Below are 24,172 nucleotides of genomic sequence, written 5' to 3' on the forward strand. Positions count from 1 at the left end.
GTGGAGCAGATGTCACTCGGGGGATAGATGAATAAAAGCAAGTGAACCCAGTAGCCAAGTGCTGAAGAAGCCCCCAAACAGCTGGGAACGCCGGATAGGCCGGCATCTTATCCTGTATGTTAAGCTAAGGTCCAAAGGGACACACGGCATAAAGGGTGAGGAGCCTGGAAATTACCGGGCAGATCTAGGATGACCAAGTGGGCTTAGGGAGGCTCACAGGAGATAAAGTGGATCCTTGGGTCGTATAAAATTTAGAGTTTTCGCAGAAATGAAACCGATGTGGCTACAATCAGAAGGGAAGCCCGTAATCTGCAGCAAGTTTATTTGCTCAAGAGCTCATTTGGAAGATATTGTTAGGAGGTGGTTCTGATTTTGTAAGAATTAGACTAATTTGTAGTTTTCTAGGGAAGAAATGCGCCCTCTCCACAGCCATGGAAAGATGCTCTAAAGCACTAGTTACTAGAGAAATGCTGCCATTTCACCTCGCTCCTATTAAGTTAGCGAAGATTACGAGCAGGGAAATAGCCATGGCAGTGCCCCGGGAGTAGAGTTGTGACTTGGTCCAGATGTTTTGGAAAGCGCCAGGGAGCCCTCTCCCCAAAGTTCTTAAGCCCCTCTGAAGACTGCACTGGGAAGGCAAAGGCCCTATGGGCCCGAAATGTTTGTGGCAGCTTTTTTGGGGGAATGGTTGAACAGATCGTGATGGATGGTACTCATAATAAAAATAGGAACATTGATGTCAAGCTTACTGTGGGCTGGTACTGGACTGAATAATGTCTTGTTGATTCTCACAACCACCATTGGAGGTAGATGCTGTTATTATCCCATTTCATAGCTGAGGAAACTGAGGCAGAAGGATTCAGTGACGAGGCTAGGGAATGCCTGGTCTTCTGGGCTTGCGCCCGGGTGGCCCCTCTTGCTGTGTGGGTTTGCTTGCACCCAGCTGGTTTCATGCTCCCATGCTCCACTTTGGACCCTGTGGGTCCTCGGATGTCTGTTCCCATTTGTTCCAGGGTCCCATTGGGCTGCCTGGGACCGAGCAGGACCAGGCTCTCCCGGCTTTGCAGTCTCTGCAAGTTCTTTTCTCCTCAAGTTCTTCCTCTGGCATGAATGCAGTGTCTGCTGGGTGGTGAGAAAGGAAAGGCCATGGTGTAATTCCCACCATGGGCCAGTGGTCCACCCAGACCTCCAGAGTGGTTTCAGATGAGCGTGACCTGCTGGTTCTGTCTCCTCTGCTCTTACTGCACGGTTGCATTCCCTTGGCCAGAGACCACAGTTGATTGAACTAGTTTGAGCGGAGGTCTCTGGGCCCAGAGGGGCAGGTTCTCAGGGTTTTGAGGTTTCGGTCTCTTCTCGGTATGACCCGGGAAGAGGGATGTGATGATGAGCCCCAGGGTGGGACCTGCCCACGACAGTCCTGGCTGCTTCCCTAAGGCCCTTGGAGCCCATTCCGAAGGACCTCTTCTCCGCCTCTCGGATTCGGCCAGTTTGTGCCCGTGATGCAAGTCGTCCTTCTGTTAGCGGTTTCCACGTCTCAGAGCGACGACCCTTCTGGGTGCCAGGGACAGTATTAAATTTTGTAGATCACAGACAGGACCCAAGCAGCCCGGGGAGACCGAGGACGGGCTTGGCTGGCTGGGTTCCTCTTGGGTCCAACAGTAGAGGACCACACATGGGCGTGGATGCCACAGAGGGCAGTGGCAGAGGAGAGTCGGGGCCTTGGGATGGGATTGTGGGGAGTGGGAGGCACGATGGGAGAGAGTCCAAGGTGACCCCCAGCCTGAGGGGTTCAGCTCCTCGCCAGCGCTCGTGTACCTTGACGGTGACGGGGAAGTGAGCAGGAAAAAGGGAAAAAAATGTCACATTGGACACAAGGAGCTAAGGGTGGTTTCAGAAGATCCATTTGGAGAGATGAGGGACTTTGGGGCAAGCTGGGTAAATGTGATGGATGAGCCGAGGTGAGAATCGAAGCGGGTCCCGGGCTCAAGTTTGAGCAAGACCCTGGAACGCAGGAGACAGACAGGAGCTGATAGACAGGGGGGAGGAGGAGGAGAACCAGGAGAGAGAGAGGAATTGAGGCCATTGGAAGGTGGAAGGCAGAGGGGATGAGAAAAGCAGGAGGGGCCGTCTGTTGGGGAGGCCTTTCTGCAGGCAGAAAAGTCAGAGGAGGACATTTCGTAGGGATTCAAGGGTCACGGAGGGCCTTTTCGGCATGGGGGAGATGCGGGAAGCATCCCGAGGCAGGGAGGGGTTGAAGATAACCAGAAGAGTGGAGGTGACAGAGAGGGGTGGTCCACAGGAGATGGGCTGGCAAGGGATCACTTGGGCAAGCAGAGGCAATGGAGCGCTTCCTGTTTGCCTGTCCCTGCCCTGCAGGAGCTGAACGGATGTAAAGGAGAGTTGGAAGGAGTCGGGAGGGATTAGGGCTGCAGGTGTGGGAACGGAGCAGAGAAAGCCTGCCCAGGTTCTGGAAGGCGGTCTAGCTGGGAGAGCAAAGTCCAGGACACAAGGAAACGGGAGGTGATCAGAGGAGACCGAGAGAGGGGGTGGCTGGTGAGCAGGGCAAGAGACGCCCCGGCTGACCGAGCCTGGAAGGACAAGCAGGGGAGACCCAGGAGTTGGCGGCGTCTGTTTTGTGTTTTCTTGGTCAGCAAATGACTACACTTTTGCAAGAAAAATTCTTCTGTGTTTTCTGAGACCTCTGACCCTTGTCAGTAACTGCATTGATCGGATTCCCCATTTGGCGCCCTTCCCGGGGTCTCGGAAGGCGCTGTGGTCATCATCATCTTCATTTAGCATCATCAGGATCTTTATTTAGGGTTTTTAAATGAAATTAAATCAAAATCTCCGCCAAAAGGAGATGATACTTGATCGAGCCTTTCTAGACATCTATTATTTTAGGCCACAGTGTTGGATTTGAACGGGCTAAAAATGTGTCTGCTCTCACATACTTCTGACGCTGAGCTTGATCATACCATAGGCCTTTGCGTTCTTAGTGGCAACTCTTCCCTCCCTCGAAACTGGGCGTCAGTCCTTAAACGGCAATCCGTGTGCCAGCGCTGCTAGACAAAATGCTTAGAAGGGTTTCTCTCCTCCCTCCTTCCCTCCCTTCCCCTTTTCTCCCTCCCTCTTCTTCTCTCTTTCCTTCCCCCCTCTCTCCTCTTCCCCTCTTCCTTTGTCTCTGTCTCTCCCCCCCCCCCGCCCCTTTCTCTTCCGTGACATTTTGTAGAGACGGTCCGTGACTATGAACACCAGTTTCACCACAGGCTGGAGCAGGAGCGAACGCAGTGGGCTCAGTACCGAGAAGCTGCAGAGAGGGAGATCGCGGACCTACGCAGGAGGCTGTCGGAAGAGCAGGAGGAGGAAAACCTGGAGAACGAGATGAAAAAGGTATCCCGTCCTTTGTGTGTTGGTGGGCGTGTGGTCCTACGGGGGAGCACGGAGTCCCTTCCCCAAAGTCCTGACTCCCCCATTGTAGATTGGGTTGTGAGAAGAGAGCCGGAGCTCCTCCCAAGCCACACAGTTGGCTGCCCGACTGCCCCTCGACCATGAGATGTTATCGGAGGGGCCAGAGAAGGCAATTCGCTGGTTGGCGGGACGTTTGCCCGGACACCTTGCTCCAGGAAGCAGCCATGTTTGGCCCTCTGAGGGCTGTTGTGGGGCAAAGCCTCCGGGTTCGGGCCGAGGCCGATGGGGAGAAGGACTCCCCGAAGGGGCCAGGTCCTTCCACTGCCCCTGCGGCGGGGGAGCACTGAAGGGATGAAGGGGACATCCCCAAGCAGCAGCTTGCGACAGACGGTGGCTTTTGTGCTGGGGAGAAGCGTGATCGTTCTAAAGTTTCCGGCCTGGGGTGAAGTTGGTGGCTGGTGGAAGATGGGAAGAGGAACACCCCAACATGATGAGCCCAGGGCCTGCTCCCCCAAAGACCGAAGGGTCCTGATGCTAAAACTTGAGCGTGGCTGGAAGGAAGGCAAGGGCCCGTGCTCCCGAGCCAGTCCTTGGTAGAGGCGCCCGTGGCGCACCTTCTCAGGCCTTTCCAAAGAATCGGTCTCTGCTACTGATGCTTTCCCTCCTGTTTTCTGCTTTAATGAGGGATTGCTCTCTGGGAAGGGAAAAGGGCAGGGATTTTTTTTTTTTTTTTGAATAGAGTTTTCAAAAACAGATCAAAAATGTTATCCAGAAGACTTTAGGACCCAAGAAAATCAAGTCATTTTCTTTTCCCATTTTTATAAAGATTCTTGGCCAAGGATTTTTCTCTCCCCCTAAGAAGTAAAGCATGCTGTTTTCACCACATGACGGAAGTGCTGCTCCTCCAGATAACCCTTGTCAAAAGATGCATTCTGTTGCAATTGTTTCTGGTTCCACCCCATCTCCCTAAATTGTTCGTGGAAATAGTTGGGGAAATGAAGTTTTTCTTTGTGCCTCGGTGGAGGGCAGAGAAATCCAGGGTCCTCCAGCCAGAGGGGGATGGGAAGCATTCCCAGATATTCTGAGAATTTTTCTCCCTTCCTGCTTAGAGCTGCAGCCCAACGGCGCTGCTCCTTGAGGTAATGCGGGAGGAGAAGCTGGCTTGGGGACAGTGAGTTTTGTGGGGTCACCGATTCTTGTCATGATGCCGTCTCTGTTCCTCCCCCCTTTGGGAAATCTCCTTAGTGCCAAGTTTTACACACCCGAAGAGCCTCATATAAAACAGCGTTTTGTATTCTGGACTGGACCAATAAGTGATGCGAGGTGTCTGCCTGATTAAAGGCGCCGGCCTTGTCTTTCCCTTCAGTCACTCCGGACTCTCTGCCAGGCCCTGGAGGCGTAAACACTCCAGCACGACTCAGTCTCCTACTCCAGAGTTACACTCCCATGGGCGAGAGCCACCCAAAGGGAGGAAGGGTCCCTACAGGCAGACACGAGACTTCTGTCTAGTCCCGTGGTGACCTTTCTGAGAAATAGGTGTCGAGACCGGGCAGTGGGCTTTAATATGTGATTTTAAAGTCTTTGGGAGTAGCCAGAACACAGACTTCTTACCTTCTGTTCACCTCAGGCCCAAGAGGATGCGGAGAAACTACGTTCTGTGGTGATGCCGATGGAGAAGGAGATAGCGGCTCTGAAGGACAAACTGACCGAGGCCGAGGAGAAGATCAAGGAGCTGGAGGCCTCCAAGGTGGGCTCTCGGCCTGCTCGGGTCCGTTCCTTCTGCTACGGTCCATGCCAGCCTTGGGCCTGCGAGGATGAGTCAGTGCCACGAAACATAATATTGTCTTTGGCCCCCCCGGGGGTGGGCGCAGCGCAGCCCTTGGGACCGACCGCTGGGCTTCTTTCAGGTGAGAGAGCTGAATCACTACCTGGAGGCGGAGAAGTCCTGTCGCACCGACCTGGAGATGTACGTGGCCGTGCTGAATACCCAGAAGTCCGTGTTACAGGAAGACGCCGAGAAGCTGCGGAAAGAACTGCACGAAGGTGAGCGCAGGCACTGTGCCCCCCGACCGGGGCCCCCGGGTGGGCTCCGGTGCCGCCTCCTGGTCCGGAATGCCTTTTGGGAGTTCTGTCATTCCTCCTTGCCCAGATTCAGAGGGGTCGGGGGGTGCTCCCCCAGCTGGGCCCTGGGCCCGCCTCCAGCCCTGGCCGCCTCTCCTTTGGGGGTGGTCGGCAGATGGGGCCAGGCCCTCTGCGGGCCTTGCTCGAGAGTCTGTCCGGGACTCCTGACGGGGGAGGAAGGGCCTGAGGCCTCCTTGTTGCCACTGGGCCGTGAGCCCGGCAGGGGGCCTCGTGCTTCCTTGGGGACCCACAGGTGGGGGGCCGCCCTGTCAGCCGTGTGTGGGCTTTCCTGCTCTGGCCGGATCTTCTGCCCTTTTCACAAAGGGATTCCCTTCTCGTCTTGCTCTGGGGGGGCCAAGTGGGGAGGAGCTCCAGGTCTCCAGTTTGTGCCCTGAGTGTGCACACGTGAGGGTGGGGGTATCTGTGAGGGAGTCTGTGTGTGCGAGAGCGCACCCCTACCAGCCCCCAGCCCCCACCGGCCCAGGCTTCCGGGATGGGGGGCGGCCTCCGGGCCCCTGGCAGGGCGCTCACGCCTGGCATCGCTCGCCCAGTGTGCCGCCTGCTGGAGCAGGAGCGCCAGCAGCACAACCAGCTCAAGCACACGTGGCAGAGGGCCAACGACCAGTTCCTGGAGTCGCAGCGGCTGCTCATGAGGGACATGCAGCGGCTGGAGGTGGTGCTGACCTCGGAGCAGTTGCGGCAGGTGGAGGAGCGCAAGAAGAGGGATCAGGTGGGACCCCGTGCCCCAGGGGAAGGGGGGCTGGCCGAGGGGGGCCGGGGCGCGGGCCTGAGCTCTGGTTGGCTTCAGGAGGAAGATGAGCAGGAAAGAGTCAGCAAGAGGAAGGAGCCCGAGAAGACGGAGGCCGACGAGGAGGCCAGAGTCCCCATGGTCTTTGCTCCGGTACAGGACGAGGCCTGCCCTCACTCGGAGGAGGTAAAGGCCGGCGCCCACCCTCGTCCTGCTCGGGGGTCAGAGATGGGGATAGAGAGGGATACAGAGACAGAGAGACAAGAGAGATGGAGATAGAGAGAAAGAGAAGGGAGGAAGGAGAGGTGGGGGCTGAAGTGGGTCCCCAAATCACCACTGACTCCCTGGCTGTTCCAAGGGTTCGTTGCCCACCGTAGGGGTCCCCAGGCTTCAGTCCCATTGCCTCCTCCTTCCGTGCCCCCTCACCTCCAGCGCTTCCCCTACCGGGTTCTGGGTCTCTGCCACACGGGTGAGGTTGCCCCGGCCCTCGGCCTCAGGCCTCCGAGGGGACGCGGTTCCCTCGCCGCCAGCGTCACCAGTTGTCTCTGACGGCGATGCCCCGGACACCCTTTAAGAGGGTACGAGGTGCCAGGAGCCGTCCCCCTTCTCGGGACGTGCCGCCGGCCCGGCTCCTCGTCCCGCTCTGTCGCCCGGGCGAATCCTGGGGCGAGCCGGCGCAGACGACGTGCTGCTCCCGGCCTCGGCCCAGGGCTTGTGCAGCTCAGGAAAGGGGCTTCCCGTTGCCGTTTTGGGGTTTTCAGGAGCATCTGGACAGCGCCCACGGCTCGGTCCACTCGCTGGATGCCGACCTGCTGCTGCCGTCGGGCGATCCCTTCGGCAAAGCGGACAGTGACGTGTTCAAGGACGGCCTTCGCAGGGCGCAGTCCACGGACAGCCTGGGAACCTCGGGGTCCTTGCAGTCCAAAAGCCTGGGCTACAACAACAAGGCAAAGTCGGCCGGGAACCTCGACGAGTCCGACTTTGGCCCGCTGGTGGGCGCCGACTCCGTGAGCGAGAACTTCGACACGGCCTCGCTGGGGTCCCTGCAGATGCCCAGTGGCTTTATGTTGACCAAAGATCAGGAAAAGGCCATCAAGGCCATGACTCCTGAGCAGGAGGAGACCGCTTCCCTCCTCTCCAGCGTGACCCAGGGGGTGGAGAGCGCCTACGTCTCTCCCAGCGGCTACCGCCTGGTCAGTGAGACCGAGTGGAATCTGCTGCAGAAGGAGGTGAGCGCCCTCCCGGGCTCGGGCCGGCAGCCCTCGGCCGTCCCGGGCCGTCCCGGGCCTGGGTTTACGGTCCCTGGGTGTCCTCCCCCACGACGCCAGGCAGGCTGAGTTCTGTCGGGGTTCTACGAGCGCCTGCCCTAGCTCCGCCTCCCCCAGGTCCGAAGAGAGCGGCAGCGCCCCCGAGAAGGCAGGGGCTCGCTTGGTCCTGGCCCTCAGCTCTTCCTTCCAAAGCTGCCCCCCACGCGGGGGAAAGCAGCCTCCTCATGACTTTTTAAGGGGGCTGCTAAGGTGGGAGGGGGCCCAGCCAGCTGGGCCTAAGGGGAAGGCTCTCCGGCCTCTGCCCCCCTGGGAGGAGACTGCCTGGCTGCCCTGCTTCCAGCCTGAGGCCCAGGGCCCATCCGGCATCCACGTCTCTGTGGCGTCAGCGGGCGGTCACGGCTGTCTTCCCATCAGTCTCTGTTAGTGTTTCCTGCCTGTTTCCCTTGAAGAATTAGGGTGAGGGTCTCCCTGGAGCATTTTGGCTTTGGGGCCTCCCCCCGTCCCCTGCCTCTGACCGGTGGTCGTGCTCCTTAGGTGCAGAACGCTGGGAACAAGCTTGGCCGGCGCTGTGACATGTGTTCCAACTACGAGAAGCAGCTCCAGGGCATCCAGACCCAGGAGGCAGAGACACGCGACCAGGTGAGCGCCTCCAAAGCCGCCACGGGGGGCGCCCTCGCCCGACTAGCTGGGGAGGCAAGCACAGGAGCCGGGTATTTATTAAGCACCTACTGTGTGCTCTAGGCACTGTGCCTTCCCCCCCAGAGCTAGAGCCTAAAAGCACCCCCCCCCCCACCAAGGCCTCAAGCGGCCTTAGAGCCTCCCCTGCCACCCGCTACAGGTGAAGAAGCTTCAGGGGATGCTCAGGCAGGTGAACGACCAGCTGGAGAAGATGGCAAAGGACAAGCAAGAGCTGGAAGAGCTGATGAGGCAGAGCTCGGAGGAGTCGGCCCAGCAGGTGCGAGGCCCACATCCTCCCCCGGGGTCACCAGGCCTCCAGGCCGTGGCCCACATCCTCCGGGGCCTCCAGGCCGTGGCCCACATCCTCCCGGGGCCTCCGGGCCGTGGCTCACATCCTCCAGGCCGTGGCCCAGTCCTCCCCCAGGGTCGGGGCTCCCTGGGCCTCGGGCCCTGCTCTGCCGCACTGGGCCTGGGTGGGGTGGGGTCAGACGCGGTCCCTGCGTGACCGGGGGAGGCCCCTGAGCCGAGGGTCTGTCCTTGCTGCCCCAGATCTCGGCCCTGGCGCTCCAGACCCGCGCCTCGGAGCTGGCACTGAGCGAGCTTCAGCAAGCCTTCTCACAGGCCCAGAGGAACGCCCAAGAGCAGATGGTAATTGGGGGCTCCTGCCTGCAAGGTTGGGCTGGGCTGGGGCCCCCGTGCTGCCTCGGTTTCCCCAGGGTTGGGGCGGGGATCGGAGAGGTGCCAAGGACCACGGGCAGCACACACGAGGCGCTGCCCGTAGGGACTCCTCCCACTTCTGGCCTTTGCCCGGCTCCTGCCCAGATCCCAGGCCCGGCCCACTCGGTGCCATCTTTGGGGGCTCTCTTCAGCCTGAGGCTTTGCCCCCAACCCTACTCCCCAGACTCAGCTGCAGTCCCACAGTGGGGGGGGTGCAGGGAGGGGTGAAGGGGGCGGGGCAGGAGAGAAGGGAGAAAGGTGCGTCCTCCGTCCCAGGGCGTGCTCATGCAGTCGCGGGAGCAGGTCTCGGAGGAGCTGGCCCGGCTGCAGAAGGAGAACGAGAGCTTGCTGGGGAAGCACGGCCTGCACCTGGCCTTGCAGCAGGCCGAGGACTTCGTCCTGCCGGAGGCTGCCGAGGTATCGGCCCCGGGGTACGGGGGAGGCGCCCCCGGGTAACGGGGCGGGCCCAGCGGCCCCCCCGCCCCCGTGCGGCCCCTCCCGCCTGAGCCCGCCCTCCTCTCCCAGGAGCTGCGGGAGCTGGTGCTGAGGTATCGCGAGAGCATGGTGAGCGCCCGCACGGCGGCCGACCACGCGGAGGAGAAGCTCAAGGCCGAGATCCTCTTCCTGAAGGAGCAGATCCAGGCCGAGCAGTGTCTGAAGGAGAACCTGGAGGAGACGCTGCAGCTGGAGATCGAGACCTGCAAGGAGGAGATCGGTACGGGCGCGGGGGAGGGGGAGGGGGAAAGTCGGGGAGCGGTGGGGGGGGGTGGGGGCGGGGAGGAGCCCGGACCACAAGCCAAACTTCCGAAATGCCCTTCCAGCGTCCATCTCTAGCCTGAAAGCCGAGCTGGAGAGACTGAAAGCTGACAAGGAGCAGGTGGGTGCTTCTTGGGGAGGGGGCGGGGGAGCCGTGGCCACCCCCGGGGCCTGCTCCTCACACTCTTCTCCCCCCGCAGTTGGAGTCCGGCCTCCGAGAGCGGACGGAGCAGCTGGAGAGCCTGCGGCAGGCCGAGATGACGCTGGAGGAACAGCTCAAGAGGGAGACGGCGGCCAAGGTGGCTGGGCGGCCTCCCTCTCTCCGGGCTCGGTTTGCTCATCTCTAGGATGGGCCGAGGGGCCGGGGGCGGCCCCCCCCCATCCTGTCGGCATCGCCCTAAAGGGCCTTAGGGGCGGACTCCGGGCCGGCAGGGCCCGCGCCTGTCCCAGGGGAGGTCTGCCCTTGGGGCCCCATCTGGGAGGGGGATCATCGCTGGGCCCGGGCTCGTTTGGGACCCCTGGCAGAGCGCCCCCCGACCCCGCGTCTTTTGCAGACCAACGTGGAGCAGCTGATGTTTGAGGAGAAGAACAAAGCCCAGCGTCTGCAGACGGAGCTGGACGTCAGTGAGCAGGTGCAGAGAGACTTCGTCAAACTGTCGCAGACGCTGCAGGTGAGGGCGGGCCCTGGGGGGGCGGGGCGGGGGCGGCACCTCCCCCTCCTCCGCCGCTGACCGCCGTCCCCCCCCGGCCCCCCAGGTCCAGCTGGAGCGGATCCGGCAGGCGGACTCCCTGGAGAGAATCCGGGCCATCCTGAACGACACCAAGCTGACGGACATTAACCAGCTCCCCGAGACATGACGGCCCGAGCCGCGGACGCCCAGACTGCACTTGGGGTTTTTAACTCATCTTTATAGCGATGTTAATTATTATTTAACTCTTAACGGAAGGATCTGAAGAGAACAGGGAAGGAGCAAAGACTTGGTTGGGCCGGCCGGCCGCGGGAGAGGACGTCTTGGCGGGAGCTCGGCGGCCCTCCCGCGCTTGGCGTCCGGCCTCCCCCGGGGGCCCCGGCCGCCGCCCGACGCGGTCCAGGGCTTTTGGAACTATACTGACGGGCCGAGGAGGGCGGCGGCCGGACGGCAGCGCCCTCGCTTTCCGCCGGGCCGGACCGCCACAGGGTTCGGCTAGGAGACGGGGCGGGTCTGCCGGAGGAATATTTTATATTAAAATACGACTTGGCGAGCAGGTGGTCGGGCGGCGAGGGCAGCGCCAGGCCAGCACAAAGCCGCCGTCTCGCCCGGGGCCCCGCCAACTTCCCCAAGTGAACCCGCTTAGGTCGGAGTGGACGCGAGGCTCCGGGGGCGCCAGAGGTGGGAGAAAAGCACAAACACGTGACCCGGAAGCCCTTGTCCACCCAGAGCCGCCGCCTCGGGAGGACCCCGCCCGTGGCGGCCAGCCTCCCTCCCTCCCCCCTCAACTTCTCTGTAGGAAGACTGAAAGCGCCCGGACCCCGCCTGGGGAAAACGGCCGGCTGCTTAATAACTGCCGGAGGGCTTTCTTGTGGGTAGCTTTAGTGATAGCTGCATTAATTGGGGGGGGTCACCTCTAAGCCCCGCCCTGGAGGAAGCACCCCGCTGAGGCTGCTGGAGTGACCTTGGGGGCCGCAGATGGATCCAAAGGGAAGGGACGCCGAGGTCCCCGGCATCTGTTCCGACAGCTGAAGCAGCCCCCCCTTCCCCGTTCTGTACCCCCGCTCCCCAGAGACAGAGTAGCGGCCAAGCGCCGTCAGCGTCTTGTGCGATTGTGGCTGTCAATCAACTGTAACCATTGTTAACTGTACTGAAGGTGTGTCCTGAAGCGTGTGCGCATTAAAAACAAAAGCTGCTGCCCACTGGGGCGTGTGTGTGTGCGCGCGCGGGAGCCCCCGCCGGGGCGTGGGGGGGGCCCGTGTGGGTGTGTGCGCGCGCAGCCCCCCTCCCTCCTCTCACCCCCTCAGTGCCCACAAGAAGCCCAGCCCCCTCACGGCTTCATTACAAAAAGTATTTATTTGCTATCTATCGTTACAAAACCAAATGGGTGGAGCCCCCCACCGGCTCCGGCGAGCAGGGCAGTGCGGTGGGCAGCGCCGGGTCAGAAGTTCACGTGGTTCCGGATGTCGTTTATCTGCTTCACCATCTCCCGGATGTGCTCGCCCCTGAAAAAGCGGCGCGGGTGAGGCTTCCGGCCCGGCCGCGGCCCCGCCCCCCGGCCCGGCCGGCACTCACTCTTCCTTCAGCACGGTCCGGATGCACTTGCGCTGGTAGGCGCTGAGCGTGATGGTGGGCTTCTGCGGGCTCGTGCCCCTCTCCATCTTCCTCTGCTGGTAGTCCTTCTTCATGGTGACCTGGGCGGGGCAAGCCTGGTTCGGGCCGTCCCCGGGCCCCGCCCCGCCGCCCCGCCCCTCCCGGCCGCCCCGCCCCCGCACCTGCTTGATGGCGTTGCCCAGGTGCCGCAGCTGGTCCGGGATCAGCTGGAGCTCCTTCTTCATCTCCCTCTCGCTGTCCGAGAGCACGGGGAGCTGCGAGTGGAAGCTGCGCAGCAGCTGCTTCATCCTTCCTCCGAAAGAAGGCCCAGGCTTGCCTCGGGCGGCCCCGGCCCCGCCCCCAGCCCGCCCGCCCCGGCGCCCCGCCCCCACCTGTTCATGAGGTCCTCCTGGCGCTCCTTGGCCTCCTCGTACTTGTCCGCCAGGCGCTCGGCCGTCTCCCGGAGGCTCTTCCTGGGGAGGGACGGGAAGGAGGCCGCTGGGCGCGCGCCCCGCCGGGCTCCGCCCCGCCGCTCTGGGCTCCGCCCCCTAGGCCCCGCCCTCCCCGCCCCCACCTCTCCTCCCCCGCCCCCACCTCTCCTCCCGACAGTAGCTCAGGTCTTCCAGTTGCTTCTTCTTCTGGCTACATAACAACTTCACCCTTTAAGAAGGAGGCAAAGGTCATGGGGGTCGTCGTCGTTCCCTCCCCCCTCCCCCCGGCCGTGCCCCCCCTCCGGCGCCCGGTCCCACCTGCGCTGGATCTCCTCCTTGGCCAGGTCCTGCTTCAGGATGTACTCGTCCCGGAACACCTGGGTGGCCCGGCTGAGCAGCTGGAGGCACTCTTCCGGAGGGGCGCCACGTCCTTGTCCGCGGATCTTGGAGGGGAAGGGGGGAGCCCATTAGGCCCGCCGCCCCCCGCCAGGGCCGCGCCAGCCCGCCCTTCCAACACGCTCCCGCGCGGGGAGAGCCCTGGAGTCGACAGGCGGAGTCCGCCGGGTCCGAGGCCGGATCCCTGTGTTCCTGGGGCACGGGCGCCGGCCTCCTGCCCGCCAGGGCCGGCCTCGCCCGTCTCCACGGCCCCACTTCCCGCCGTACTTGAGAAAGACCGGGTTGGCGGCGCTGCGCTGCAGGGTGCTCCGGATGTGTTTCTCAAAGGAGTCCTGGGTTTCCGCCAGGATGCGCAGGGGAGACTGGGCCACGCCGACGTCCTCGCGGGCGCACAGCAGAGGAGGGGAGGTGGGGTGCACCGTGCTCCTGGGGGGGGCACACGGTCGGTGGAGATGCCGGACCGGGGGTCTCCCCGCCCCTCCCCGGGCAGATACTTACAGCAGAGGCCGGGTGAGGCACTCGTAGGTGTTGGTGATGCACACCATGGTGGGCCCCAGGACGTCGGACACGATCCAGAAGCCTCGGATGGGCGCCGGCCGCCTGGGGAGACAACGGGTATGAGCCCGCCGGGCGCTTACCCGCAGGGCAGGGCCTTACCCGCAGGTCAGGGCCTTGGGGCAGAGGCCGGCCCCGCCTGGCGCTTACCCACAGGCCGGGCGCTTACCCGCAGGCCGGGCGCTTACCCGCAGGTCAGGGGATTGGGGCAGAGGCCGGCCCCGCCTGGCGCTTACCCGCAGGCCGGGCGCTTACCCGCAGGCCAGGGCCTTACCCGCAGGTCAGGGGCTTGGGGCAGAGGCCGGCCCCGCCGGGCACTTACCCACAGGCCGGGCGCTTACCCGCAGGTCAGGGGATTGGGGCAGAGGCCGGCCCCGCCGGGCACTTACCTGCAGGGCAGGGGCTTGGTGCAGAGGATGTGCTCCACGTAGCACTTCTGCTCGGCGGCGAGTTCCTGCAAACTGTCTTTATCTTCCTCATCTGCCAAGAGACAAGTGGCGTCCAGGGGCCCGCCCCTCCCCCTCCCCGGCCACAGCGCTCGGGGCTCCCTCCCTCACGGCCGCCCTTGCGGAACTCACCGGAGCCGAGGAACTTGTGAAGTTTGTGGATCCAGGTCAGCCCCACGCTGTGGACGCCGGCCTCATGGGTGCAGTGGTACCGGGAAGGACATTTGGGGTCTGCAGGGAGAGGGGAGGTGCTCCTGAGGCAGCCCCGGTGCCCGACAGGTCCACAGGGCCCCCTCAAGCCCCGATTGTGTGGGCAGTACCCCGGTCTGATCTCTTCCGCCTGCATTCCTCCCAGATTTCAGTCAGAGGAGGGCTCCCAGCCCATGACCCTCAACCACGTGACCCCCTCCCAAACCAACCAGCTCCCTTTCCTCCTCTCAAAGTGGGCACTGGCGCTCGCCTTCCTGGCACTGTAGGGGCAGGGCAGGAGCCGGAAGCATGTTTGGGTTCCCTCTGACCACCCTCAAGCCACAGCTGGCCCCGGGTGACCCCATCACGGATTCAATGACCTCGTGCCAGACTCTCGGATCTCCCTAAATGCCCCGAGCTCTAGTGGAGTCCAATGTGTCCAGGACTCCTCGCCCCCCCCCCCTTCCCCCACCCCTGCAATCCAATATGGCGCCAAGGCCCACCAACTCCGCCTCCATGCCTCTCTCCGATATGGCCCCTCCACTCCTCGAACCCTTGTCCGCCTCCCCCAACCTCCACACGCCCCCTGGGCCACAACCTCCAATGGCTCTGAGGCCTTGAGGGTTCATACAAAAAGCCAGTTGGCATTTGGAGCCCTTCCTCCCGGCCTCTGGGGGGACCCTCACCTCTGTGCAGCTTAATGGGGCAGGAGAAGTCGGCCTCGAAGGGGTCGTCCTCCTCCTCCCCGGAGGCCAGCTTCAGGGCCAGCTCCAGCTCCACACACTCGAACACGTAGAGGGAAGGGATGAGGTCGGCCCGCGAGTCCCAGGACTTCTCTGACTGCGGAGGGGCGAGTGCGTGTCCTCGGAGGACCCGAAACCCCCCTTCATTCAAGAATTCCCCGAGCCCCTCGGAAAGGGTGTTTCCTGCGGGCCCCCCATCCCCGGGGTCCTTGACCTGTCCCTGCTGTGACCCGAGAATGCCGCACCCGGGAGGCCAGCCCTGCCCGAGGGCACTCACGTGCTGCTCGTCCTCCTCCTCCCCCTCGAGCACCACGCAGTGGTACAGCATGCCCGACTCGGTGGCGATGACCAGGATGTTGGGCACGCAGGGCAGGCAGAGGATGGCGCAGGCGTCGTAGCCATAGTTGTCCTCGGCGGCCGGGTGCATGGGCAGGGGCCCCAAGAGCTTTCCCAGGGTCCCGAGGCTGGGGAAACAAAAGCGGGCTGTGGGGACGGTCGCCCTCGGGGCATCTCCAGGACCATGGCGGACCGGGACCCAGTGACCTGGTGTTCGCCTGTCTTTCCAGCCGGACTGCCCCATCTTTCCAGGCCTCTGTGCCCGTAAGAGAGCTGTCTGTGGGCACGGGGCTGGGCACAAAGTAGGCATTTCACAAAGTCTGAACTAAACTAGCCATCATCCAACGTACCCACGTTACTCCTCTGCCCTCGATCCAAGAGCGTGGGCTTTAGGCTCCCCCTCCCCAAGGCTGGGGGCGCATGCCCCAGTCTCCTCAGAAATCTCAGTAGTGACCCCGCCCCCCCTCGGCGTTTGTCAGGGAGCTGTCCCTTGTACCGAAGAGAAACGCTCAAACCCGGCCAGTCAAGAGCGCTTCTCCTGGGTTTTGCAGCGGGTCCCTGGGCCAGAGAGCCGAGGCGGAATCGGGTGAGTGGGAGTTGCCAACGGGCTGCCCACCGTCACCCCCTTGGACACCGGTACACCCCAATGATAAATATCAACGAAGCTCCACTGTGCAAAGCACCTTCCATCTGACTCTTTCAACCACAGCCACTGTCCCCACTTTACAGATGAGGAAACGGAGGCAGGCACCAGGGGGAGCCGAGTCTTCTGGGCCTGCCGGGACAGCACGGGGCAGTCGGGAGGATCCGAGTTCCCATCCGGTCTCAGGGACGCTGGGCAAGTCATTCCAACGTGCGCCTCTGTCGAACGAGCTGGGGAAGGTGACCCAAAGGGGTCCCAGAGTCCAGCGAGCTTCGGATCGCTGCGGGACGCGCCTGCCTGTCTCCAACCCCCTCGGATACGGTCACGAAAGGTCAGTCGTCTTGGACAAGATGCAGTGGGTCCCAGTAAAAAACGGAGTGAAAGGCTTCCGTGCACACTCAGCCCCTCAGGTCTCTCGGAGGCTGACGGCCCTTGGGGACGGTCTGGGGGCCGCGTCCCGCCGGCCCTGCCGCAGCGGGTCCCAATCTGCCACCATTGCCGGTCCCAGCTTGGGGTCCCCGGGTGGGCGCTCCTCCGATTTCCCTTTCTCAGACACCGCAGAGAGAGCTGCCATATGATCGTGGGACAAAGGTCCTCCGGGCACAGGCCCGAGTTGCTCTCCAGCTCTGTTCCCAACAGTCAGTTGGCCACCCCTTGGTCCCCATCACAGGCCGCTTGTGCACTTCCTGGACCTTGCCTCGCACAGGCGGGAAGCCCGCTTTCTGAGACCTCCTGGTCGGCACCAGGGGGAGTGGGACCCCCCTTCTGCAGTCAGTCGACCCTCAGCGTTCATGACTCGACGCCTTTATCTCATTTTATCGATCCCTTTGCTTTCACTCAGTGTCGGCAACTTCCATCTTTCTAATAAAAGATCAGTCCTGGGCAGTGGTGGGAGTCTAACTTCCTACTCTCCACAGGTTCAATGACCCCTGCATCTCTGACCTTTGCACTACCCTGTCACCAGCGGGGGAACCACAGAAGGCAGTGGGCCAGCAGGGACATTGGGCAAGTGGATGCTCAACCCGCAGCCTTCTTCCCTGCCCTCTAGGCTGGCTCCTTGGTGCAGAAGGGCTGTGCTTCAAAGCGGATGGTGGGTCCTACACGTGACCTTTCCAGTCCTTCCCCATCCTGTCTGCCGCCTCCTGGCGCTCTCCAGGATTTCCACGTGCTTCCTCGGCTGGAATCTCCCCACCCCCATCTTTTTCTGGTAAGGCTCCCTGGTGGACCCCCGGCCTCCCCCTAGGGAGGCCAGCCCAGCTTACCTTTGCATCAGACTCACATAGGTAAGGAAGGTCTCCCCGTTCTCGTACAGGATGTACAGCGGGTAAGCCAGCACCTCCTCCTGGCTGCGCTGCCCAAAGACGTTTTTGGGCACTGTGGCCAGAGGTCCGAAGTCAAAGGCGACGGCCGTCTCCCCGAGGGACGCCGTGTACGCCCTCCTAGAAGGCGGACAGACAAGAGAGAGCATCTCAGGGAGAGACCGTGGGCCCGGCCGGGTTCTGGGGCCGTTCAGAGCAGAGGGGAGGGACGAGGGATGAGGAGCGGCCAGAGGCTGGTCTGGCAGGGAGCCACCTCACAAATGGCCTTCCATGACAGGCAGGAGAGTTTCTGTCGATTTTAGCTGGGCAGGAGGTTTATCAAGGAAGGGAGGACGTGGCCCACCATGAGCTTTAGAAAAAGCCCTTGGAGGGGGAAGAAAAAAGAACTTATGAATACAGAAAACCCAGCATAGAGGGAAAGAAATCTGCCCCACTCCCCATCCCCTGCAGACAAACACAATCTCCAATGACCAACCACTACTGCCAGGAGAAAGACCCTCCCCTCCAAGGGCAGGAGAGCCCAGCACGGGGGGCAGGCAGGGCAAAGGCCGAGAGACTGGAGAAGCAGCAGAGGAGCAGACAGCGGGTGGGTGAAAGGGAGATGAAGGCTGACAGGGAATCTGATCCCGAAGAGATTCGAGATGCACAGTCAGTCAGTCGGCCACAGTCCGCTGGGCGCCACTGGCCACAGCCAGGACCGAGTGAGACAGCAACGTGGTCGGGCTGGGCTGCAGAGGACCACGGAGGGTCTCTGATGCGATTCTGCTACTGCTGGGCAGGGGGACGCCCTCAGAGCCGCAAGCTTACAGCCACACGCTACAGCCCAGAACAGGTGAAGGCCGCTCCCTCCTCTCAAGTCACCGGTCACATAAGCATCCACGACAAAAACTGATCCCCGAAACCCTGCCAGCTCCCGATGGCTCAAGTCTTTAAGCACAGATGACCTTGAGCTCAAGGGGGCCAAACCCCACCCACCCCCATCAGGCCCTCAGCCAGATCCGCTCAGTCCCAAGGAGGAGCCGGAACCCAGGGACCCACAGGGGGTGTGAGAGTGGAGCCTCAGTCTCCTCACCAGTAAAATGGGGCAGGCCTCAAGGGTCTAGAAGGGGAGGGAAGAGTTCTTTTTACAGGTATTATCTCATTCAAAGTTCTCTCTAGGGTGCCCCCCCCCCACAATGGACAGTGGTTGGCTTCCATTGAACTCCTCCAGTCTTTGGCCCCTGAGCCCACAGACACACAAAAGGAAATGGGGTCTCAGCCCTTGGGATCACAAGTTGTCCTGTGGGGTTGAGGGGGTGAAGTGAATCTGTCACATTCGAGAGTCAGACCCCAGACCTGGGGGGCCTCTCAGCTCCTACCCAGAAGACAAGGATGAGCCTGGGAAGGCAGCTGACTGTTCCCCTTCCTCTGGCCTTGACCCGGGGGTCCTGATGTAGACATTCATGGCCGGTGCCCCACCTCTCAGACTCACCCTTTGTTAAGGATCAAACTTTCCTCCTCAGCATCAGACAGAGGGATCACCTTCACTGGGATCTGGGGCTCTCGCAGACAATAGATTCTGGAATTAGTGCCCAAGGAGAGAAACCAAGCACAAACATGAGATCCCATATTCCCTCCCCCCTCCCTCCCCCGATATAACAGCACTCCATCGTCTCCCAACATCTTCCAGTCTCACCAACTCCCCCACCCCAGTCTTCTGTCCAGAGCCCTTCCTGCTCTAGAAGGATGGTGTGGGGATGGGGAACCTCCCTCCTGTGCCCTTTATCTGCAGTCACTTGCCCACACCTCAGAGACTAGGACTTTGGGCAAACAAAATGATCTCCACCCCTAGGAGTCCCTTCTCTCCTCACCTTCTCTACGGGGATCTCTTCCATCCCCTAAAAACAGACTCAGGCTCATCCAAGCCTTTTAAAAAAATAAGAAATCCCTAATCTCTTCCACTCATGAAAAGTAGTCTCTTTCCTTTCACAATGAAACTCAATTTTGCAAAAATTGCATAGAAATTGTCCCCCCACTACCATCAGTTCTATTCCCTCTTGCATCATTCCCTCTTCCATTATGACAAAGAATAAATGGAACCGTTCAGGACATGCGGCACTCTTTGCCATCATCCCCCACATTGGCAAAGCAGGGAAAGACAAGACCATGCGTCATCCGTCCTACTTAGCCAAACACAGTGCCCACTGAACTCCTGGTGGCCAGTCTGAAGTTTCCCTGGTGCTACATCTTCAACCCTCCCAAGTTTCATCCTGGCTTCTTCTGTCTCTGGGTGATCACTGTCCTCCTTAAGCTCCCTCCCCCCATCCCTCCCTGATGAGAGTGACTCTAACCTTGATACTTTAGGGAAATCATCTTGGCAGCTCAATAGAGGATAAAAAAGAGGGGAAAGCCTGCAGGGAGGAACAATGGTCCAGATGACACCACAGTTGTGAGCCTAAAGGAGGAGGAGAACAGTGCGGCCCTTCCCAGTAACTGGGAAGACGAGGAGGAAATGTTTGGGGAGGGTGAGGGGGGTGAGGGAGGAGATGAACTTAAAATGCTTCAGTTGATTATCACTTTTCTATCCATGTCTTGTTTGTAGAAAATAGGATTTTAGCCAAGACTTGAAAGAATCCAGGAGGCAGAGATAAGGAACCATACTCCAAGCATCCGAGAGCCAATGAGAGAAGAAGAAAAGCCAGGAGGCCAGGGTAGCTGGGTCAAAGTGAGTGTGTCAAGAAGTAAAGCCCAAGGACACTGGAAAGGGAGGAAGAAGTGAGATTATGCAGGGCTTTGAAAGTCAGAGGATTTTAGGGAAAGGGTTATTTAACTCCTAGAGACAGGGCGTCCATGGAGGTTACTGAATAAAGGAAGGCAGACTCCCCTTTCCCCCCAAGCTGCTAAGGTGACAGGAGCCTGCACCTACAGAGATGATGAGATGGGTAAAAAGGTGAAATCGATTAAGAGATCCTCAGAGGAAATGACAAGAGATGCTGCCAGGGGTGAAACTGACAAAAGATTCCACAGAGGTGAAATTGATCAGAAATTTGGAAGAGTTGAACTGACAAGAGATGTTGCAAGGGTGAAACTGACAAAAGATCCCCGAAAAGGTGAAATCCACAAGCCTTAAAACCATTTTAGATATTGGGGAAGGGAAGATTTGAGAGAGATGATTCCAAAGGTGGGGAACCTGGGGACTATGAGGGTGGGGCTGAACAGTAATGGGGAAGGTAGTAGGGAGGATGTCTGTTGGACATCAAGTTCAAGATGTCTGAAAAGCAGTTGAAGATGCGATTAGAAGACAGCAGATTTCGCTTTTGTTGTTTATTTTTTTCTTTCAAGGATTATCCCCCTTTTTCTGACTTTTCTCTCCCAACATGATTCATGAAAAACGTTTATTTAAAAAAAGTCAACATACACATATAATCAGAAAAAAGACTAATTAAGAAAAAAAAAAGTCAGAAGAGAGATTGGGGCAGAAAATGTAAATTGGAAACTTTCAGCAGAGCTGATGAGATCACCCAGTAAAGAGGAGAGAAGGTTAAGAGGCTTAGATCCAGTGAAGGAGTGGTCCAAGGAGGATGAGAACCAAGAGCATATCAAGGAGGAAAAAGTTCCCGGTAGCAGCCTTCAAGGCCACTTCTCTGTCAAGGACAGTAAGGATCGCTCACTGATGACTTTGGAAAGAGCATCCTCCAAGAAACAACAGCACAAAGACTCCAATGGAGAGCTCCAGGACTATATGCTCACTGCTGTGTGGTTTTTCACATTTTTACTAAAGTCTTGGGCAAAAGTGTATGACCTGCAGGCGACTCAAAGCCAGGAAGAGAACTCTTGCCCTGAAGAACAAATTAGGACTTTGGGTCAACTCAAATACAAAGAAAGTTGACAGGAAGAGTCTGGCCACATATGAACCCCCTAACAAAAAGGCCAGCAAACCTTCAAGGCCCACAAAGGCCTTGTCCGAGTCTCCCTGTGGTCTGGAGACATACCTGGCTAGAGAAGCCCGAGCTCCAGAAGGTTCGACCAGGCTGGAAAAACTAGGGAACCCCATGGTCAGACTCCCAAGAGGCCTGTGCCCTTCTCCTCCGACAGGCCTGGTGTAGGCCATCTGTAAGCCTAGCTCTAGGTCCTCCACATAGGAGATCCTCGCCTGCCAGCCAATCTCTGAAGGCCTCACCCTCCCAGTTTCAGCTGAACAGTCCCGGGCTGGATCACAGGCAGCTTCTAATCTCCTTCCAGAGGGTTTATCCATGTCCCTTCAAGTCAGAGCCTCAGCCAGTGCTCTGAGGGCCCTCCCTGAAGGAGGGATCCAACTCTACAATGCCGATTCTCTCACTACCAGTGAAACCCAGAGACAAAGGAGCGGGAGGGGTAGGGGAAGGCCAGCTCATGCCTCGGCGAGGCAAATGCTGAATGCAAAGGCAACAGCAAGGAACATCACGTCATGGTTTGGGGAGGGGGAGGGAGGTTGCATGGACACAACCATCCTCTTCTCTCCTAACTCTCTTCATCTCCCAGGCTCCTGGGAGGCTCCAGAAATGCTCAGTTCTCCCATGGCTCCTGACCAGAGGTCTTCTGAAGGAAGCCCTTCTCTTCCCTTCCCTCTATAGCTGGCTCCCCCTGAGGAGATCCAAGCTGCGGCATTTTTCAGCCATCAGGACCAGCCCTTACCGGATCACGTTGTCTGACGTCAGCAGTACCACGTGGGGGTCTAGCACTTCACTTGGGTACCAGGCGGCGTGCTTCAGGCTCAAGGAGGGGGAGCTGCTGAAGAACCTCTCAGCTATAGGAGTGGTGCTATAAGACAAGAAACATCATTGACCCTCCCAAAACAACAGGCCAAAAACTTTGCTTTTGACGGGTATCCAAAGACAAGATATCAGACTTTAAAGAACAAAACATCACTGCTGTGTTTAAATCACGAATTCTGCCAAAAACACAAGCAAAAGCTTTCCCACCATCAACAAAACTGCCCCTGCCCACACGCAGCCTGCACGACCCCTGCCTTAAAACACTCACCTACATGTGCCAGAAATGACCCAGATCAAAACCTGATGGAAGATCCAACTTACCTACAATTTACCGTTGATTTCCCACCTTCAAATTCAGAATTCTTCCCCCATCGTTTAGGCAGCTCTAAGACGGTGAGTCCCTTGGTTCCAATAAGTGCCACATGATGGTGAGTTGGACTTAACAGGACTTGGTAGACTTCAAACAGGGGCGGATTTATACAAAGCAATCTCTGGAAATTAGAACAAGCTAGAATTAACGTTGATGGGAAAATGTTAGTTATTTGGTAGTGGAGAAAGACCCATACGTGTGGTCCCAGAGGACTGGCGTGCTGGGTGCTAACTCAATAAAACTCTCTCCCGTTTATTAGTCAAGAGAAGGCAGAGAAGTTGCTCTTAGTTGGTGCAAGGAGGGCAAAGCTGCTGTTGCAGCCTGGCCAGGCCGGAGCGCTCTGTGTTCTGGCCTCCCCTCCCCTTCTGCCCTTGGCCAGCAGCAGCTCCTCCTCGGTTACCCAAAGGAGTTCCGCCTACAAGTCCTTGGCCTCGGCAGTGGGTCGGACTGATCTCCGGGAGGAGAAGCAGCAGAACAAGTGCTGCGATCCCGGTGACTGCACAGACCCGGCCCGGACACCAAATCCCTTCCTCTCCGGACCTTTTCTCCTCAACAGAGCGCGGGCTGAGGCGGCCTCCAAAGTGCCAGATCTCCTATGGCAATGGTTTAAAAAAAAGTTCAAATTCTCTCCCTCCCAGCCCAGACCGTTACTGATCCAATTGCAGGCACGAATCTTCACCTGGCGCGAGAACCCCCTGCTTCAGCCTGGCTCGGCGCTCCCTCTGCAGCTCCGCACAGCCCGCTTTCCCGTCCCCTCCCCCGGGGGCGCCATGGGAAAGGAGGAAGGCGGGGACTAGGAGAGCGCTGCCCGCCTCGCCCGTAATCTCCAAACTGAGGGGGCAGAAAAGCCCACCGGAGGGCCGGGAGTCCCCGCCACTAGGCCGGCGTCACCAGCCCCGGAGGTCCCGGATGGGAGAGCCCGCGACAAGAAGCTACCCCAGGCCCAGGGGCCGCAGGCTGCTTTCCCGGCGTCAAACTGTGCGTCTGCGCGCTAAAGCCTGGGGCAGGGGAGAAAGCTCTGGGCCCTGATTTTCTGGCCGAGTGACCTTGGCCAGGTCACTTCACCCCGTCTGCCTCAGTTTTCCCATCTGCAAAATGAGCTGGAGAAGAAGAAGCAACCCCCCTCAGGGTCTCTGCCAGGAAAACCCCAAACCGGGTCACTGACTCGACAGAAACAGAGGGGCGGGAGGCCGGACAGAAGGGCCTCTGGAAGAGCTTTTCATGCAGGTTCCGTGCAGGCGCACTCCAGCTCCGGTAAAAGCCTAGTTCCTACTAGTGCCTAGCAACAAGCCCCGCCTGGCGCACTCTCCCGCAGGCGCAGTCCGGCACCGCCGTTACCTGGTAGCGACTCAGGGCGGGGCCCTCGCCTCCGCCTCCAACTACTCCTCCACTGCTGCCTCCGCCTCCACCGCTGCCGCTGCCTCCGCCTCCACCGCTCCCTCCGCCTCCGCCTCCGCCGCTGCCTCCGCCTACGACGCTGCTCCCGCCACCTCCGCTCCCGTCGCTGGGGGCGGGACCTGGGCCGCGCAGGCGCACTGCCAAGAAAGCGCCGGCTGCACCATCCCACAGGAAGAGTTCAGCACCGAGCCCAAAGAGAAGGTTCCGAGTAAGGGTAGGTGGGCTCGGCTGCTCGGCACTCGGCGCAGGAGGGCTCTGGTCCCGCAGGCCCTCGCGTAGCCGCACGAACACTACGTGCTGGGGTAACCACAGCCGCCACTGCTCACCGTCTCCGCTGGCCTCCTCGGCCGCCGCCATCTTTCCCCGCGCTGCTCTACTGAGCCCCGCCTCCCATGTTATCCAACCAGCACTCGTCATCCTCTGCTCCAGCCTATAAGCGCCCCGTCGTGTGCTTGTCCAATCGGCGTTCCCTCCTCTCTGTCCAATCAGCGACCTCCTCTCTACTGCCCAATCAGAACCGGAGGCGACCGTGGCGGAGTCACTGCCTGACACACCGCCTGGGTCGCTCACCAATCTCCAGCGTGGCTGGGAACTCTGACTTGGCTAGCATCGCTATGGAGGCGTGGCCGCTCCGG

General features: G+C 60.1%; 2 protein-coding genes across 2 annotated transcripts in view; one reads left to right on the forward strand and one right to left on the reverse strand.

Moving 5' to 3' along the window:
* The window catches only part of RABEP1 (rabaptin, RAB GTPase binding effector protein 1), a 31,866-nt gene extending 20,279 nt beyond the window's left edge, over positions 1-11,587 (forward strand). The window contains exons 4-18 of the mRNA XM_074297697.1: positions 3,230-3,390; positions 5,036-5,155; positions 5,316-5,451; positions 6,081-6,259; positions 6,338-6,463; positions 7,039-7,506; positions 8,080-8,184; positions 8,384-8,500; positions 8,773-8,871; positions 9,217-9,357; positions 9,466-9,655; positions 9,762-9,817; positions 9,897-9,995; positions 10,251-10,367; positions 10,453-11,587. Coding sequence (XP_074153798.1) covers positions 3,230-3,390; positions 5,036-5,155; positions 5,316-5,451; positions 6,081-6,259; positions 6,338-6,463; positions 7,039-7,506; positions 8,080-8,184; positions 8,384-8,500; positions 8,773-8,871; positions 9,217-9,357; positions 9,466-9,655; positions 9,762-9,817; positions 9,897-9,995; positions 10,251-10,367; positions 10,453-10,554 — 2,216 coding nt within the window. The 3' untranslated portion in view covers positions 10,555-11,587. The remainder of the gene's footprint in view (positions 1-3,229; positions 3,391-5,035; positions 5,156-5,315; positions 5,452-6,080; positions 6,260-6,337; positions 6,464-7,038; positions 7,507-8,079; positions 8,185-8,383; positions 8,501-8,772; positions 8,872-9,216; positions 9,358-9,465; positions 9,656-9,761; positions 9,818-9,896; positions 9,996-10,250; positions 10,368-10,452) is intronic.
* Positions 11,588-11,722: 135 nt separating this feature from the next.
* NUP88 (nucleoporin 88) lies at positions 11,723-24,135 on the reverse strand. Its single transcript, XM_074297701.1, is given in 18 exon segments — positions 11,723-11,890; positions 11,961-12,079; positions 12,161-12,287; positions 12,371-12,451; positions 12,573-12,638; positions 12,728-12,830; positions 12,833-12,852; positions 13,073-13,231; positions 13,304-13,405; positions 13,750-13,840; positions 13,939-14,037; positions 14,682-14,835; positions 15,016-15,202; positions 16,980-17,156; positions 18,508-18,594; positions 21,690-21,815; positions 22,091-22,260; positions 23,478-24,135. Coding segments are annotated over 18 exon segments (2,409 nt in total). The 5' UTR covers positions 23,955-24,135; the 3' UTR covers positions 11,723-11,826.
* Positions 24,136-24,172: the final 37 nt, after the last annotated feature.

This window comes from Sminthopsis crassicaudata, chromosome 3 (assembly GCF_048593235.1).
Source record: "Sminthopsis crassicaudata isolate SCR6 chromosome 3, ASM4859323v1, whole genome shotgun sequence".
NCBI lineage: Eukaryota > Metazoa > Chordata > Mammalia > Dasyuromorphia > Dasyuridae > Sminthopsis > Sminthopsis crassicaudata.